The 19,949-nt window shown below is 42.5% G+C and overlaps 1 protein-coding gene across 1 annotated transcript in view; it reads left to right on the forward strand.

Moving 5' to 3' along the window:
• Window positions 1–19,949, forward strand: part of LOC112250423 (nesprin-2) — a 245,510-nt gene that overhangs the window by 32,463 nt on the left and 193,098 nt on the right. The window contains exons 5-18 of the mRNA XM_042322697.1: window positions 1,604–1,681; window positions 2,448–2,540; window positions 4,036–4,247; window positions 4,413–4,612; window positions 4,972–5,078; window positions 8,907–9,020; window positions 9,464–9,601; window positions 11,354–11,518; window positions 12,126–12,238; window positions 14,839–15,007; window positions 15,463–15,559; window positions 16,090–16,271; window positions 18,069–18,233; window positions 18,563–18,700. Coding sequence (XP_042178631.1) covers window positions 1,604–1,681; window positions 2,448–2,540; window positions 4,036–4,247; window positions 4,413–4,612; window positions 4,972–5,078; window positions 8,907–9,020; window positions 9,464–9,601; window positions 11,354–11,518; window positions 12,126–12,238; window positions 14,839–15,007; window positions 15,463–15,559; window positions 16,090–16,271; window positions 18,069–18,233; window positions 18,563–18,700 — 1,971 coding nt within the window. The remainder of the gene's footprint in view (window positions 1–1,603; window positions 1,682–2,447; window positions 2,541–4,035; window positions 4,248–4,412; window positions 4,613–4,971; window positions 5,079–8,906; window positions 9,021–9,463; window positions 9,602–11,353; window positions 11,519–12,125; window positions 12,239–14,838; window positions 15,008–15,462; window positions 15,560–16,089; window positions 16,272–18,068; window positions 18,234–18,562; window positions 18,701–19,949) is intronic.

Raw genomic sequence — 19,949 nt, forward strand, 5'->3', positions numbered from 1 at the left:
TCTGCATTATGCAACGATATGGGCAGTGACCATGTAACGCTTTTACAACATACAGAACTCTGCTGGTTGCGCAACAAGCGGTTCTGTGAAAATTGAATTTAATCAGAAACCACTGCCAGATTTCTGGAAAGGGCTGCGCTCAGAGTTTCCTGCCTTGGCAAATCTCGCTGTTAAGACACGGATGCCCATTGCAACCACGTACCTATGTGAGAGTGGATTCTCGGGCCTCACTAGCATCTTATGTTTTACCTCTTAAGGATTGGCCCCTTTTTTATTTATTTATAATTTTCACCTAAAATGACATACCCAAATCTAACTGCCTGTAGCTCAGGCCCTGAAGCAAGGACATGCATATTATTTGTACCATTTGAAAGGAAACACTTTGCAGTTTGTGGAAAATGTTGAAGGAATGTAGGAGAATATAACAAATTAGATCTGGTAAAATATAATACAAAGGCCTCCCGGGTGGCGCTGTGGTCTAGGGCACTGCATCGCAGCGCTAGCTGTGCCACCAGAGACTCTGGGTTCGCGCCCAGGCTCTGTCGCAGCCGGTCACGACCGGGAGGCCCGTGGGGCGACGCACAATTGGCCTAGCGTCGTCCGAATCGCATCAAATCATTTCAAACTGAAATGTATCATTCCTGTATCGTGTCGGAGCCCATGGAACTAGATACATATCAAATCATCTTGAAAGGGAAAGAAGCACATTCCTAGTTAGTGGATAGTTAGTTGAAATGACAGTTGAACATCTACAAACCATTGACAGTATTTGGACTATCCAAAATACAGTGATAGCAGATTTGTATTATTTTATTTATACATTTTATAAATATAACCTTGACATAAGGGATCCCTTTTTTCGAGGGAGACCTGGCAGCTTACAGTACAATTCATGAAGTCATCGTACATGGTAAAGTGGACAAGAAGGTAGCCCTTACACCACAAGGGACATCCAGTAACAGTCCTGAGAGGCTGTAGCACTACTGACTTTCACTGGCCCTGTATGGCTCAGTTGGTAGAGCATAGCAATTGCAACACCATGATTGTGGGTTTGATTCCCACTGGGGCCACCCATAGGGAAATGTATTCACTCATGACTAAGTTGCTTTGGATGAAAGTGTCTGCTAAATTGAATATATTATTGTCTGAGTTCCAGGCTGGCTATGTTGCAGTCCCCTGCCAGATCTCACCCTTACTAAAAAAGGCAGTTTTAAAAGTGCACTAACTGCAGTCGACTGTGGTATTTTGGACACAGTAATTTCAGAATAACTGCAGTGTACTGCACTCTAGTAACAGCAGTTACACTGCAAAATTACAGCAGTAAAATGTCATTTTGGACTTAGTATCTGAAACATACTGCACTTACCCTTCCGGGATAGGTGATATCAGCTAACCATATCATATAATATAACAATCGGTGCCTGACTGTGTAGTAGATTAACTGGTATGCAATCATTTGTTGATCCACGTTGCACGACTGCAATGTATTCGGCCTGGAACGCAACCGATCTTTCCCTCTAATTCGGGACTGATTCACTCAGGGTCGGGGCTACAGGTTGTTTTGGGATTCAGGGAACATGTTGATTTTTTTTTTCTCCCACAGAAACGGGAGAGGGGCCACGGGTTTTTCCAGCACAGGGGTAACATTCAGACGGCCTTGGACTTCCTCAAGAAGAAATCGGTAAGAGCGGCTGTATGAGTGTGAGAAGAATCTGATTAGGCAGAGAAATTATGCCAAATGAATGATACATTTTATAAATACAATAATACATTAGATGTTTTTTTACCCCAATTTCATGGTATCCAATTGTTAGTAGCTACTATCTTGTCTCATCGCTACAACTCCCCTACAACTCCCGGGCTTGGGAGAGACGAAGGTTGAAAGTCATGCGTCCTCCGATACACAACCCAACCAAGCCGCACTGCTTCTTAACACAGTGCGCATCCAACCCGTAAGCCAGCTGCACCAATGTGTCGGAGGAAACACCGTGCACCTGGCAACCTTGGTTAGCGTGCACTGCGCCCGGCCCGCCACAGGAGTCGCTGGTGCGCGATGAGACAAGGATATCCCTACCGGCCAACGGTCGCCCCACGGACCTCCCGGTCACGGCCGGTTACGACAGAGCCCGGGCACGAACCCAGAGTCTTTGGTGGCACAGCTGGCGCTGCAGTATAGCGCCCTTAACCACTGCGCCACCCGGGAGGCCCCATTTTATATTTTCTTAGTTTTTTGATCGGAGAAAGCATATAGCAATCGCAACAAGAAACAATCATTCATATTTAAGCTAAATAATGTAAGTGCCTTTCGTGAATTAACACTTGCACTTGACTCTTTTACCGCTTACTAGCTCTGACTTTGCTCTGCTAAATGACTCAAATGTACATGTAAAATGGTGTGTCAGGGGTTGGCTTGTTCTAATAACATACCTCTGTTAACCCAAACCCAGGTTAAACTGGTGAACATCAACATCCCAGACATCATCGACGGACGCCCCTCCATCATCCTGGGCCTTATATGGACCATCATCCTCCACTGTCACGTGGGTGTCTGCACAGTTTAGCCCATGACACACTCTTTTCACACTTATCAGGTTGAAGCCAAACAGAGATGTAGAAAAAATATGCATTCATCATATTCAGTTTCTGTCTGTCAAAAACTCATGTCAACTTTTTTTGGACTAGTTGCATACACACAAAAGCAGACAGACAATAATCTCTGTTGTCCATTATCCGTCAACGGATGACCCCCTTTGAAAAACTATTTGCTAAACTATTTGCTAAACTATTTGCTAATTTGTTGGACAAGAAAATCTCTGTGTGGCCATACCCTCATGCCGAACCAAACTGTTCTGTGCTGGCTTGGATATTTTCTTTTCACATGGTCCTTTCCAGCACTTTTCCAGCAACTGTGGTGGATGCGTAACTAGGCCAGCGCACTACAGGTCAGCTTGATTTGGCTCAGCTCAGTATTGTGAAAAGGACCTTGTTGAAGAATTCTCACATTCAAAGAACCAATATAATGTTGCACACGAGCAATGTTTTGCACTGTGTATTCAATAGTTAGTTTAAATGTGGATGCAATCATATTATCAATCTTATTGCTCGACATAATATGACAGTGGACTGACTACTGTACATTGGCATGGCTATTCATGCTATATTGTCTAGCATTTCAATATACTGGTATTGCTGCTTGATAGACATCATTTATGGATGACTTAAGAAATGTCCAGAGACCAGTGATTGTACTGTGTGGTGATCAGCACAAAAGCTTAATTTCCATGAAAAAAGTGAAAAAAGTTTGGCATTTTTATAAATATTTAAAAAATGAAACATCCTGTAACAATGTGAGTTCCCGCAAAACCCTTCTTTTCTGACCATGTTGTTTTTGATATCAGGGATATAATGGCTAGATAATACAGTATTACATTACAGAACACACCCTTTGTCATTGATGTATTCTGTCTCTTTAACCACACCTATGGCTTCAATGGCCTCAAAGTACAAGAGACGCTCCATTCATGTAGTGTAGATGAACCCTGGGAAATAGACTTTGCATTTAATTTCTGCTCAGGAACAATGCTGAATATAACCGCTTACTATAACAGCTTACAGGAGTGTTCTCAGTCAGTTTGGTTCTATAGAGAAGGACAGAAGAGGGAGGATTTTTTGTTTAGAGACTCCAGGGAGGTAGTGTGGGGTGGCTATATGTCATTTTGAAATTGAAATGCGACAGTACATTCAAGGTGGTCTGATTAGTAGGGCCAGATGAATGACCCTGGTTTATAAAATGTGTTTATAAAGCCCTTTTTACATCCGGCACAAGTGTGTTCACATTAACCTGACCTAGATCCCAAAGAGCAAGGAGAAGCAGAAGCACAGTGGCCTGGAATAAAAACCTAGAAAAAAAATAAACACTGTTAGAGATTGGCTATTAAAATACAATGTAAACTACTTTATTTTGAGGAAAAGTACTCTCTTCCAATGCAAATCAGTGTTCCCCAATATTCAGTCGCTATCTGCTCTGTGTCCCAGATTGAGGAGCTGGCCAGCACACTGTCTTTCAGCTCACGCCACTCTTCCCTGGACTCCCTGGCCAGTCTGGACTCTCGCTCCAGTAGCCCTGCCCTGGGAAGCCCAACCCCGGGTAGTCCTGCCCCTCGCGGGCGAGCTTCGCCCCTCCACACCCGCTTCCGCGTCTCGGCCAAGAAGGCCCTGCTGATGTGGGTCCGAGACCAGTGCCAAAGGTGGGTTCCACTTGCATGCATTTGTACAACAGACACTGACATAAACAGACACACACGAACACCACCATGCATGATTTATTTGTTTTTTTCCTCTTTTTTATTTACTTATTTATTTATTTATTATTGCCTCTCTCTCTCTCTCCAATCCTACTTCTGTTCTGCCAGAGCTGACTGCTCCCTCAGTGTCAAGGACTTTAAATGCAGCTGGCGTAGTGGGATGGCATTCCTGGGCATCCTGTGTTCTCTGAGACCAGACCTGGTGGACTTAACTCAGGCCCAGTCTAGAAGCAACCAGCAGAACTTGGAGGAGGCCTTCCGTCTGGCTGAGCAGGAGCTACGCATCCCCCGTCTGCTGGAGCCCCAGGGTGAGGACCAGTCCATGTGAAATAAAACAAGAAAACTTGAAATAGTGCCGGAGTCTGGTTGAACTGTAATACTACTGACACCGGACGATGCATACCCCCTGGCGACGGGGGTTCGAATCTCAAATCAACCAACCCTGTCGGTGCCCTTCTTCTCTGTGCCCGGTCTAGATATTTTTTTCCCAATCTCGGAACTCCTTTAAAAAAAAAATTAAAAGGAGAGGAGATAGTCGGTCTTCATAAGGTGATTCCATGATGTTGACAAAGGAACAAGACAATATACTGTACGTTACAAGCTATACATTACATAAACATTACTCTGTGAGTTTCATTGAATGTGGCTCTGTCTCTTTTAATTTTAGACGTTGACGTAAAAAACCCAGACGAAAAGTCCATCATGACCTACGTGGCCCAATTCCTGCAGTATTCCAATGACCTCCCCACACCACCCGACGATGATGACCTGCAGGTCAGTGGTCACGTTCCCATTTTCCCACTCTGTGCAACCCACTTGCAGTATACTGTAGGCTAGGGGTATACAAATCTGAGCCTGAAGTTCCGGAGTGGTGCTGTTTTTCTGTTTTACCTGATAATTAATTGCACCCACCTGGTGTCCCAGGTCAAAATCAGTCCTTGATTAGAGGGAAATAATGAAAATCAGCCAGTTGAACTGCCTTTGAGGTCCAGTTTTGAATGTGCCTGCTGTAAGCAATATCCTATTATATGCTTCAGTCATAGTGCATTGTGCTTTTCACCTATGTTATGTTTAGTTGTTAAATTAGCATAGCTGAAGCAGAGGATGTTAGACTATTGAGATGTAACCATTCTCCTGCTTTCCTGTCAATCTATCTTCCTTTGGTTCATAATTGTCTGTCTGTCTGTTTGTCTGTCCATCTGTCCGTCCTTCCGTCCGTCTGTTCCAATGACTGTATACAGTATAGTGGTTGACCGACTATGATTTTTCAATACCGATACCCATTATTGGAGGACCAAAAATCCGATCCAATTTTTTACATTTCTTTGTAATAATGATAATTACAACAATACTGAATGAACACTTATTTTAACTTAATATAATACATCAATAAAATACATTTAGCCTCAAATAAATAATGAAACAATTTGGTTTAAATAATGCAAAAACAAAGTGTTGGAGAAGAAAGTAAAAATGCAATATGTGCCATGTAAGAAAGCTAACGTTTAAGTTCCTTGCTTAGAACATGAGAACATATGAAAGCTGGTGGTTCCTTTTAACATGAGTCTTCAGTATTCCCAGGTAAGAAGTTTTAGGTTGTAGTTATTATAGGAATTATAGGACTATTTCTCTCTATACGATTTGTATTTCATTAACCTTTTACTATTGGATGTTCTTATAGGCACTTTAGTATTGCCAGTGTAACAGTATAGCTTCCATCCCTCTCCTCGCTCCTACCTGGGCTCGAACCAGGAACACATCGACAACAGCCACCCTCGAAGCAGCGTTACCCATGCAGAGCAAGGGGAACAACCACTCCAAGTCTCAGCGCACAAAAGCACTTTTGTGCTGCAAAATGCACAAAAGTGCTGTTTGAATGAATGCTTACGAGCCTGCTGGTGCCTACCATCACTCAGTCAGACTGCTCTATCAAATCCTAGACTTAATTATAACATAATAACACACAGAAATACGAGCATTAGGTCATTAATATGGTCGAATCCGGAAACTATCATCTCGAAAAAACAAAACGTTTATTCTTTCAGTGAAATACGGAACCGTTCCGTATTGTATCTATGGTGTGGCATCCATTAGTCTAAATATTCCTGTTACATTGCACAACCTTCAATGTTATGTCATAATTACGTAAAATTCTGGCAAATTAGTTCGCAACGAGCCAGGCTGCCCAAACTGTTGCATATACCCTGACTCTGCATGCAATGAACGCAAGAGAAGTGACACAATTTCACCTGGTTAATATGGCCTGCTAACCTGGATTTCTTTTAGCTAAATATGCAGGTTTAAAAATATATACTTCTGTATATTGATTTTAAGAAAGGCATTGATGTTTATGGTTAGGTACAGTCGTGCAACGATTGTGCTTTTTTCACAAATGCACTTTTGTTAAATCATCCCCCGTTTGGCGAAGTTGGCTGCCTTTGTTAGGAAGAAATAGTCTTCACACAGTTCGCAACGAGCCAGGCGGCCCAAACTGCTGCATATACCCTGACTCTGTTGCAAGAGAAGTGACACATTTTCCTGAGTTAAAAGACATTTATGTTAGCAGGCAATATTAACTAAATATGCAGGTTTAAAAATATATACTTGTGTTTTGATTTTAAGAAAGGCATTGATGTTTATGGTTAGGTACACGTTGGAGCAACGACAGTCCTTTTTCGCGAATGCGCACCGCATCGATTATATGCAACGCAGGACACGCTAGATAAACTAGTAATATCATCAACCATGTGTAGTTAACTAGTGATTGATTGATTGTTTTTTATAAGATAAGTTTAATGCTAGTTAGCAACTTACCTTGGCTACTTACTGCATTTGCGTAACAAGCAGGCTCCTCATGTAGTGCAATGTAAAGCAGGTGGTTAGAGCGTTGGACTAGTTAACCATAAGGTTGCAAGATTGAATCCCCGAGCTGACAAGGTAAAAATCTGTCGTTCTGCCCCTGAACAAGGCAGTTAACCCACCGTTCCTAGGCCATCATTGAAAATAAGAATGTGTTCTTAACTGACTTGCCTAGTTAAATAAAATCTACGATGACTCTACACGGATGGACCGTGTAAAATCAGGCACAGCAGACTATTTTTTTAATATATTTTTTACCCCCCTTTTTCTCCCCAATTTCGTGGTATCCAATTGTTAGTAGTTACTAACTTGTCTCATCGCTACAACTCCCATACGGGCTCGGGAGAGACGAAGGTCGAGAGCCATGCGTCCTCTGAAACGCAAGCCGCACTGCTTCTTAACACAGAGCGCATCCAACCCGGAAGCCAGCCGCACCAATGTGTCAGAGGAAACACCTAGGCAGCGCACACTGCACCCGGAGTCACTAGTGCGCGATGAGTCAAGGATATCCCTACCGGCCAAACTCTCCCTAACCCGGACGATGCTAAGCCAACTGTGCGTAGCCCCATGGACCTCCCGGTCGTGGCCGGTTGGGTCTCTGGTGGCACAGCTAGCACTGCGATGTAGTGCCTTAGACCACTGCGCCACCCGGGAGGCCACAGCAGCCTATTTTCAAGTTGGCCACCATTCATTTCAATGTGGAGGAACTAAATTGAAATGTCATAGACTCATCATAGATTTAGTGTAAAATCAGTCACAGCTGCAAATTTTCAAATTTCATAGTTATCATAGATTTTGTGTAAAATCAATCACAGCAGCCTATTTTGAAGTTGGCCACCATTCATTTCAATGTGGAGGAACTGAATAGATTTTTCAAAAGGAGGCTAGAGAGGACAGAGAAGAGATACTCAAGTGACGGTGCTGGCTAGGTCAGTGCTGCCCCCTCTCATTGGGTAACTCAAGTTGAAGGTCGACCAGGCTACTAAAGCTGCCATTACAAAGAATATTATTAACTACACTTTTATTAACTATTTTTTCTGTAGGTTGATTTTTAAAATAATTAGTTCAAGGACATACATCTGGTGTATTGGGGGCAATTATTGGTGCCATGATTGTCGTCCAATTTTTTATTTATTTACATGTAAATTGCCAACAAAGATTTTTTTCGGTCACTACAATGGGGGATCCTGTTTTCTAAAAACAATGCCTGCAGTACCAGTCGGCCTTGAACTTCCGTGGCTTCAATGAGAGGGGGCTGTCGTTCTCCCCTGGTCCATCCCTTCCGACTGTCCATCCCTTCTGCCCATCCATCTATCCATCCCTTCTTCCTTCGATCCATCCATCCAGATTCCTGCACTGTAATGTTTCTCTCATTTCTTCCTCCTCCTCCTTTTCATTTTCCTCCTCTTCTTCTCTCCTCTTGTTGGCGGGGTGGTGCAGCTGTTCACCCAGGCCCAGCCCCCCTGCCTTTCTCCTATCAATCTGCCCTCTCACTTCACCCCTGCCATCGCTGTCTCTCCCCTGCACCAGGTACACTGTGCATGCACTTATTTGGCAGCAAAAAAACTACCTAAACATTATTATAGCAGGTTTGATAGGATTCACCCCTTATGTTGGAATTCAAACTTCCACCTTTCACATTGCAATGATGTCAATGGGAGACTAAGTAAAAATGAGTGAAAGAGTGAATTGTGCATGAATGAGTGATTGATATTGCCTTCATTTGTAACGTTATGATCCCAGGCCTCACCCAATCGAAGGGCCCGGGAGGTGACCTGCTGGCTACAACGGGCCTATCAGGAGCTGCTGGAGGTGTGGGCCTCCACGGAGAAAAAAGCCTATGCAGAGCGGTATCAGGTTAGACCTTTTTCACACTATCATGCTGTCCCAAACTTTAAGCTATAGTTCACTCAATTAGTCTTTTGTTGATTAATCCACTGTTATTGCAGTCCCAATTTTTCAGCAGTCAAGTTTTCAAGGTGGAGCACTTTCACTACAAAATGCATCATCCCAGTTTATGCTTTTCTGAAAGTGCTCCATCTTGAAAACTTGACTGAAATGTCAGGCCAGCTCAGCTCACTTTTATTAACCTGAGCTGTGCTGAAACTGCTGAAATAGACAACGTGAAAGCCAGCACAGTACGGTTCAGGTCTGTATGACCATTGTGTGGCCAACCAAATGTTGAATCCGAGTCCTTCACGTGACTGCATTAGCCAACTGAGCTAAAGCCGATCTGCTAGACTCTGTCTCATATATTGTACATAATATGTTTTCCTATGGGATGTCTATGTGGGCTCCAGGCATTCCAGGCATTTGCGGTCTCCTTCAGTGAGCAGCGACGGCCAGTGATGCCCCTGTTGGGAGCCATGCGACGCTGCCCGGAGCCCAGCGAGGAGCAACGTGCCCTAAGAGCAGCCTGGGACTGCCTGGAAGAGAAGGTGAGAGAAATTCAGGAAGTAAACTGAAATTCCAAGTCAATATAATTAAAAAGGGCAACCCTTTTCAAGGATTTCTCAATAAATTGAAAAGGAGAAGCTATTTATTGTAAAATTGCCTCACCACAGTCACCAGTGGGAGTGTGTAGAAGTTGCCCCTGTAATACCATTAGATATTCTATTTATATTTTGTGCCTTCAGAAAGTATTCACACCCATTACAGCCTGAATTTGAAATGGATTAAATTGAGATTTAGTGTCACTGTGTCACACAATACCCCATAATGTCGAAGTGGAATTATGTTTTTATAAATTTGTACAAATGAATAAAAAATGAACATTTAATGAGTCAATAAGTATTCAACCCTTTTGTTATGGTAAAAATGTGCTTTACAAGTCACATAATAAGTTGGTTGCATGGACTCGTTCTGTGTGCAATAAGTGTTTAACATGATTTTTAAATGACTACCTTATCTCTGTACCCCACACATACAATTATCTATAAGGTCCCCCAGTCGAACAGTGAATTTCAAACACAGATTCAACCACAAAGACCAGAGAGGTTTTCCAATGCCTCGCAAAAAGAACTGTACCTATTGATAGATGGGTAAACATTTAAAAAGCAGACCTTGAATATCCCTTTGAGCATGTTGAAGTTCTTAATTACACTTTGGATGGTGTTTCAATACACCTAGTCACTACAAATATACAGTACAGGCGTCCTTCATAACTCAGTTGCCGGAGAGGAAAGAAACCACTCAGGGATTTCACCATGAGGTCAATTATGACTTTAAAACAGTTACAGAGTTTAATGGCTGTGATAGGAGAAAACTTAGGATGGATCAACAACATTGTAGTTACTCCACAATACTCATCTAAATGACAGAATGAATAGAAGAAAACCTGTACAGAAGATAAACATTCCAAAACATCCTGTTTGCAATAAGGAACTAAAGTAAAACTGCAAAAATGTGGCAAAAATATGAACTTAATGTCCTGAATACATAGCGTTATATTTGTGGTCAAATCCAACACAACACATTACTGAGTACCACTCTTCATACTTTCAAGCATGGTGGTGGCTCCATCATGTTATGGGTATGCTTGTCATCGGCAAGGACTAAGGAGTTTTTTAGGATAAAAGGAAACAGAATAGAGCCAAGCAGAGGCAAAATCCTAGAGGAAAACCTGGTTCAGTCTGCTTTTCAACAGATACTGGGAGACAAATGTACCTTCCAGCAGGTCAATAACCTAAAACTCAAGGCAAAATATACACTTGACTTGCTTACCAAGATGACAAAAAGCTGTCAAGCAATGATAAACAACCAATTTGACTGAGCAATAATTGAAGAATAATGTGCAAATATTGTACAATTCAGGTGTGCAAAGCTCTTAGAGACGTACCCAGAAAGACTCACAGCTGTAATTGCTGCCAAAGGTGATTCTAACTCTATTCCGAGGTCTGAATACTTGAGATATTGTAAATTATATATTTCTGAATTTCATTTTCAATACATTTGCTACCATTTCTAAAAACATGTTTTCACATTGTCATTATGGGGTATATTGTGTTTAGATGGTTGAGAAATTTTTCAATTTAATACATTTTGAATTCAGGCTGTAACACAACCTAATGTGGAATAAGTCAAGCGGTATGAATACTTTCTGCAGGCACTGCATATTTTTTGTACACATGACCACCTGCTCTTCTAATTCCTGTGTGTGTGTGTGTTTGTGTATTTGTGCTCTCCTATAGCTGCGACAGTGTAAGGCTGAGCTGGATACGTATCTCCCTGCGCCAATGGACTTTGTCGGGGCGTGGCTTCACCGTATGGAGGCAGTACTATCTGAAGAGGGAGGAAATGCTCAGGACCACGCCTGTGCTGCCAAAGAAGCTAGAGTCAAACAGGAAAAACTCAAGGTCTCTTTCCTTTTCCTTCTCTCTCATAGAGATAGATAGAGGTCTTTCTACAAAGCTTGTTTCAGCATGGGCAGCGCAATTGGAGGCTTTCACCATTTTAATGTAGCCAACTGGGTGGGACTTCCTATGGGTTAAGGGAGAAATCCCAGAATTCTATCCAGGTCATGAGGAGGGATCAGCCAATAAATTATACTCCTGATCGAACATTTCAGCACAGTAGGTGGCAGTAAATCATCAAATGTAGCTTTGTCTGTTCAGACTTTTCACACTCCAGCACAATGGTATGCAGCTTTTCTGGTAGTTTACAAACTGCCAAGAAATTATAGAAGTTGGAGAAGAAAGAATTGACTACTTTCAAATGGAGATAGGGTAGCCCTCAATGGCACTTCCCACGCTGTCACAGAAGTGATAATGGCAAAGATGGGCTCTCTTTGCTCTACCTCTTCAAAACTGTCTACAGACTGTTGTTCCCGGTAAATTAAACTGTACTTGTTTGAAATTGACTACATTGACTACATTGAAGATCAGTGCAGCATCTAAGACGCTTGATACATACAGCCCCTGCATGTAAATTTGTATAATTTTACGATCATGCATTCTCCCCCAGAATTCAATGGTTGAGTTGAGCAGCCACCTCAACATCCTTCACACGTTCTGCAACCAGGCTGAGACCGGTGCTGTACTCGTGCCTGTGGAGAAGTTAGACGAAATCAAGAGACGGTGGGTATAGCGGGCACAACTTCCCTTGGAACAGAGATCACTTCCTGTCTGAAACAACCTGATTGGCCCAGATGGAAAACTTGTATGATAGCCAATAAAAATACTAAGTCAGTTGGTATGATGATGAAAATATTGCTAGTTTTGGGACCTGTAAAATAGCAGATAGACTTCCATCAAAACTAGATGCATATTTTTTATAGAATACGACACCATTTTAGTGAGCTGACAGTAGTTTGTAATCAAACATAGTGAATACAGAGTGCAAAAGCAGGGTTGATTGAAGTTATTTACAATGAAGGGCAGTGTGGCCTGGGTGGTCTAGAGCAGGGGTTTCCAACCATGGGGGGGTTGGGACCTTCCTTGATTTGATGTTTTTTTATAGAAACATGCCAGAGGAAGACACGACTCTGATGCACATGGGAATATACAGTGCCTTCGGAAAGTATTCCGACCACTTGACTTTTTCCCACATTTTGTTACGTTACAGCTTAATCTAAAATGGATTAAAACAAAAGCAAATCCTCCGCAATCTACACACAAAAGCCCATAATGACAAAGCGAAAACAGGTTTTTAGAAATGTTTTATTTATATAAGTATTCAGACCCTTTCCTATGAAACTCGAAGTTGAGCACAGGTGCATCCTGTTTCCATTGATCATCCTTCAGATGTTTCTACAACTTGATTGGAGTTCATCTGTGGTAAATTCAATTGATTGGACTTAATTTGGAGATGTCCGAGCAAAAACCATGCCAAGAGGTCGAAGGGATTGTCCGTAGAGCTCCGAGACAGGATTGTGTCGAGCCACAGATCTGAGGAAGGGTACCAAAACATGTTTGCAGCATTGAAGGTGCCCAAGAACACAGTGGCCTCCATCATTCTTAAATGGAAGAAGATTGGAACCACCTAGAATCTTCTGGAGCTGGCCACCCGTTCAAACTGAGCAATCGGGGGAGAAAGGCCTTTGTCAGGGAGGTGACCAAGAACCCAAATGGTGACTCTGACAGAGCTCTAGAGTTCCTCTGTGGAGATGGGAGAACCTTTCACAAGGACAACCATCTCTGCAGCACTCTACCAATCAGACCTTTACGGTAGAGTAGCCAGACGGAAGCCACTCCTCAGTAAAAGGCACATGACAGCCCACTTGGGGTTTGCCAAAAGCCACCTAAAGACTTTCAGACCATGAGAAACAAGATTCCCTGGTCTGATGAAACCAAGGATGAACTCTTTGGCATGAATGGCAATTGTCATGTCTGGAGGTAACCTGGCACCATCATGCTGTGGGGATGTTGTTCAGCAGCAGGGATTGGGAGACTAGTCAGGATCGAGGCAAAGATGAACGAAGCAAAGTACAGAGAGATCCTTGATGAAAACCTGCTCCAGAGCGCTCAGTACCTCAGACTGGGGCGAAGGTTCACCTTCCAACAGGACAATGACCCTAAGCACACAGTCAAGACAATGCAGGAATGTCTTTTAATGGCCCAGCCTGAACCCGATCAAACATCTCTGGAGAAACCTTAAAATAGCTGTGTAGCAACGCTCCCCATCCAACCTGACAGAGCTCAAGAGAATCTGTAGAGAAGAATACGGTGTGCCAAGCTTGTAGTGTCATACCTAAGAAGACTCAAGGCTGTAATCGCTGGTGCTTCAACATAGTACTGAGTAAGGTACTTGTGTAAATGTGATATATTTTTTTTAGCAAACATTTCTAAAAACTTGCTTTTGCTTTGTCATTATGGAGTATTATGTTTAGATTGATGAGGGAAATAAACTATTTAATACGTTTTAGAATAAGGCTGTACCCTAACAAAATGTGGAAACAGTCAAGGAGTCTGAATACTTTCCGAAAGCACTGTAATTTGGTTTGGCTCTATGACATTCAGAAGCTGAGCTACAATCTTCTAAAGTCAAGCAGTCAAAGAAATGGGACTAATACAATGTGTGACTCTGTCGCTATGAATTGATCTATTCACTTTCTGTAAAAGAGAATACGTACAATTAAATTGAGAGCTCATATAAATGATTAGCATTAAATAGCCTACCTGAAAGATGTCGAGTCTTGTTTAACCATGTAGAATTGCAGGGGGTGGCGTGATATTTTTGACGTGAAAAAGGGGACCTTGGGGGAAAGAAAGTTGGGAATGCCTGGCCCAGAGGTTAGTTCTGCCTCAGCAAACACATGTACTGTAGGTGTAGGTACTGGGTACAAGTCTCTCCCACTGCCTGTTTAACACACACTCTCCTGCCGTCTTTTCTGTCCCCTCTGCTGACTGTCCTATTAATAAACTGTCCTATTAATGAACTGTCCTATTAATGAAAACATCAAATACAAAATGAGTGGGTGGAAAAAATAGGCAGTTCACTAAATTATCTGGCATTTCCATTACATTTCCCAAACCTGCAATGTATGTTGTACTAAACTCACAGGTAATGATCTGTATCACTCTGCACCATGTCATTCTTGATACCTGGGTCGTGGGCACACAACAGAAACATTTCAAATGTTTTGCAACAAAAATGAGCATTTCCTGTTGGATAAGTCCAGGTTGTCCCTCCATGTTTCTGTCTTTTCCCTTATGTTTGTTATGCTTTCTTACCACAGTTTCACCAACGCCCGTGTCACGGCTAAGTACCATGGGATCAAACTGGAATACCGGGAGCACCGGCACACCGTCCTGGATCTACTGGCTCGAATTGGTGCCAAGTTACGCTCCTGGAAAGGGCCCTACAGCTCCCAGGATGCAGTGCGTCTGCTCCTACAGGACTGGCATGTGAGTTGGCTGGGCCTCTGTCCAAAAATGTGCATAATACTCTGCCCCTGGCTGTGCATCATGGCACTGCAGTGAGGGGTAGTGGATTCACTGTTTGTGATCAATGTGCATGTATCGATGTGCATGTTTGAGATCAGTGATTCTGATCTACAAGTCACCTTACATCCCAAGTTACTACTCATTATGTGATCAAGTTTAGCAATTGTCTTACATCAGATCCCAGTGTGGTCCCACTTGGCGAACACTCTAGATAAACATCCAGTTTCAGTTTAAATTAGACTTGTACATTTAAAAAAAAAACTTTAATCAAAGTTAACCAGTTAATACATTTGTCTAACTATCCACATTGATACAACGCAATTACTTTGATGAAGTTGAAACAACAAGGAAGCACATTTTTACTCGTAAGGCTTTTTACTCAATGGTTTTGTATGAATCATATTATTTTATCTCAGGACACAGTGGATCGCCAATGCCTAGTTTCTCATCTGGTGGATGCCCTCCAAAAATTGAAACAGACAGCCAGCACTTACACAAGCAAGGCAGCTCTGGGTAAGGTGTGTGTGTGTGTGTGTGTGTGTGTTCTTCTATAGCTGCGACAGTGTAAGGCTGAGCTGGATACGTGTGCGAAAGAAAATACTGTTATTTGTGTACTCACTGTATATGTGTGTGAGTGACTGTGTGAGAATAAACGTGTCTGTACGAGAGAAATAGCCTTATGAGTACGATGGAATTCATCCTGAATACATTGCGTAATGGTTTGTACTGAACAACACGTTTCCCCTAAACAGTGCTCACCGTTCTTCAGTCATCGAAGTGGGTTTTCTCCTGTAGGGTGTGTGTAAGCGGGCTGTGACCTATCGAAATCATAAAACTCATGCAGCACACTGTACATAATCTCCCTTTGGACCACCATAATCACAACATTCTTCAAATGGTTGTTCAGAGCAGCATTGTTGCTATTGAATTAAACGATGCACATCGTTGTGCCCTGCTGAGCAAGGCCCACAGTAGGATTCTAGCCTCCAATGACACCACCCTGATAAACCTTGACCCTAAACCTTTTGCATTCCACTCCCCAGGTGAGGATGCTCAGCTTGTCAGTAGGCAGGTGAAGGAGGCAGAGAGTGACACGGCCATGAGCACAGAGGAAGTGGCGTTAGTGAAAGGCACCATGGGACGTGTGTTGAGTACCTGGGAGGCCTACAGCAAGAATCTCCCCCCACTACAGACGTGGCTGGCTCAGGAGTCCTCTGGGACAGAGGTACAGGTCCCACTCTAGTTGGCCCCCATACCCTACATCAGGGGAAAGAAACTCAGGTCCCTGAAGAGCTGCAGTGTGCGCAAGCTTTTGTTTTAGCCCAGCTCTAACACACCAGAGTCATCTTCAGTTGGGATCACCAGGAAAACAGGTCCCTTATTGGGCAAGTTTTAGGGGAGACCAGGAACCAAAGGAACAGTTTTGGGCCTTTGCTTAGTATAAAAATAATATTTGAGGTAGATTCATAATATTTTATACAAACATACATATCTTAGCTACCATTACACACTTAACGAAGTTTCTAGGACATTCCAGCTGTTTACAATTCAACCCGAAAGTGGTGGAAGTGAAATGTTGCTCTTGTATGTTTCACAAGGTTAATTGTTACAGGCTGCGGGGTTATTGTTACACTGTTTTCAATGGTAAAAATTAGGGGTAATTGAAACATTTTCTGATTTGAAACTGATATTTGGATGAAAATACACTGAATGAACAAACACACACTGAATTGACAAACAAGTTTTATTTGATCTTTTAGGCATGCCATATTGACCAAAAACTGAATAGCCCAAATGTATACATTTTATATAAGCTACTTTTAGCATGAATACATATTAGTTGGACATTTTTCTATGGTGTCATCTTAGTTGTCACATTGGTATAAAGGGATCGGGAGACAGGCGCAGGAATGCATAAAAGGTTTTTTTATTTACCAAATTACAGCGTGCCGTGTAAAGGCACGGGGACTAAGACCAAACAAACACGTATACAAAACACAGGGTTGAAACCCAAACAAAAGAGCAAGGAGTACTTTGAATAAATAACACAAGCGCACAATGATACCACACGGAACGAGACCCATAATAATCTGCGCAATACACGCAGCACGAAAGCCAAAACAACACAGCACAGGTACTCACACGACCAACGGACATTGTAACAATAATCGACCGGACAAAGGTGAACAAAGAACACACTTATACAATTACTAATCAATGGGAATAGGGACCAGGTGTGCGTAATGATAGTTCCGGAGGGATCCGTGACAGTTGTACTGGCAAACTTCATGTAAAGAAGTGATATCATTTTGTGAATGTGTCTAAATACCATAAAAGGGCATTGGATTTTAGGACTGTGGTTAATTGTAACAAATGTTACAAATGTTACAATTAACCCCCATTACAAATCTGAGCCTAATCTGAGTCTTGTGAGAAAATACAAAAATAATTATTGTCATCAATTAAATCAATCAAAAAATGACATATGATTAGATACATGGAGACTGCTCCACAAGTCAATAATTAAGAGAGACCGCAAGAATATTTAGAATTAATAAAACAATACAACAAAATAATTTATGGATTTCAGCAAAACTTCCTGGGCATGTAAATACACTAACCAAACATTAGCACATTGAATAACAGCTTTCTAAGTTATTTCTAATTTGAGTTATGGAGTTGTTACTTTGTGCCCCGTGTTACTTTGTCTCCCCTACCTCCTCATTTAAAAATAGTTTTCCTCTTTCTTGTCTACATGACACAGGACGGATTCAACTAATCATGTTGCTGATGATGAGTTGAATCAGATGTGTTAGTACTGGGATAGAAAGCCTTGAGAGCTAACATATTGTTTGATCAGTATTTAATGTGATTTCTGGTAAAAGGATTTCAGTTTGCAAATTTATTGCAAGTAGTCTACATATTGAAAATATAATACTTTCTTATGGCAAATACAGCATATTAATCTTGTGTGAAATGTTCTGTTGGAAAGCTTGACCCTACAGTCTCTCCAACCCTTTAGGGGACATCCCAACAGGTGTCCCAGTGGAGCACCCTGCAGGCCTACCTGAACGAGGTGGGTAACTTCCTCATCGAGGTCACAGACCCATCTACCAGCAAAGCCCTGGTAGCTGAACTTAGTAAGCTGAACATGCAGTGGGCCGCCTACATGAAGAGGACTATGTTTGTGAGTGCAATTGTCCCCTATACAAACCTTTCTGATCTTTTCACCATCCATTTACTGGTTGTTATTTGTGTATGTAAGTGGAAGTTGTTCAGCGTAACCTTGCTTGAGACCGGGGTTGTATTACATTAAAGGTTTTAGAAGATTTTGCAACGGAACACAAAAATAAGCATTTCCTATTGGTCAAGTCCAGGGTAGTCCCTCCCTGTTTCAGTTTTCTTTCTTCAGGCCTAATGAATATGACCCTGAGGACTAGCTCCCAGAAATAATGGCCAGGCTTTAGCACAGCAACCTAAAGATGTGTGTGGTCTGAATCCTCTTGTGTTAACTAGGGGGTATCGAACCAGCCCAGTGCTGGTCCTCTGAGCATCCAGGTGGTACAGGCTCTGGCCCAAGAGGCAGGCTGGGTGCTGAGGGAGCGCCTAGAGGTGGAGTCTGTCCCACTGAAAGCCTACAAGAAGAGGGTGCAGGTACACTACTCTCCTGGGTGAAATGTCCCCTAGATACAGATCTAGGATCAGCTTCCCTTCCCCCAATCCTAACCTTAACCATTAGTGGGGAAAATGCTGACCCAAGATCAGCATCAAAGGGCAAGTTCACCCTACACTGGTATGCAACATTTTACATTTTAGTCATTTAGCAGACACGCTTATCCAGAATGTCTTACAGTTAGCATATTCATCTTCAGATAGCTAGGTGGGACATCCACATATCACAGGCATACAAAGTACATTTTTCCTCAATAAAGTAGAGTCAGTGTCAGTGGACTCAGTGCTAGAAGGGCCGGGGGGGTCAAGTGCTGATTCCTTTTTATATATATTTTTAATTGGGGGGTGGGCGGTGAGGAGGAGAGTCAGTAAGAAATTAATTGAAGGTTAATTGGTAGGTTGAAGTCGGCAAGTATGAAGAGCAGTGAGCCATCGTCAGGATACGAGATTATCAAGGTGTCAAGCTGATTGAGGAACTCTCCAAGGGTCCCTGGTGGGCGATAGATGACAAAAATGTTAAGCTTGAGTGGACAAGTGACAGTGACAGCATGGAATTCAAAGGAGGAGGTGGACAGGTGAGAGAGGGAGAAAAGAGAAAATCTCCACTTGAAATGATAGACCTATGCCACCACCACGACGACTAGATGCTCTCGGACTATGAGAGAAAACGTAGTCAGATGAAGAAAGAGCAGCTGGAGTAGCAGTGTTCTCTGGGGTGATACATGTCTCAGTCAGGGCCAAAAAGTTAAGGGACTAAGAACTCTACGTTCTTGACCGCAGATCGGCAGTTCCAAACGCTGCGAGAGACCTGGAATTCCACATGAGTTATGTGTGCAGTGTACACTAAATTAGAAGTGTTCCAGCCAAGGGGTGGGGAGTGTCTGTAAAGCCTACAGGGAGAGGTGCAAACAGGTATAGAAAACACACACATAAACTCAGCAAAAAAAGAAACGTCCCCTTTTCAGGACCTTGTCTTTCAAAGATAATTCGTAAAAATCCAAAAAACGTCACATATCCTCATTGTAAAGGGTTTAAACACGGTTTCCCATGCTTGTTCAATGAACCATAAACAATTAATGACCATGCACCTGTGGAATGGTCGTTAAGACACTAACAGCTTACAGACGCTTACAGACACTAAAGAGGCGTTTCTACTGACTCTGGAAAAACACCAAAAGAAAGATGCCAAGGGTCCCTGCTCATCTGCATGAATGTGCCTTAGGCATGCTGT

This window comes from Oncorhynchus tshawytscha, linkage group LG05 (assembly GCF_018296145.1).
Source record: "Oncorhynchus tshawytscha isolate Ot180627B linkage group LG05, Otsh_v2.0, whole genome shotgun sequence".
NCBI lineage: Eukaryota > Metazoa > Chordata > Actinopteri > Salmoniformes > Salmonidae > Oncorhynchus > Oncorhynchus tshawytscha.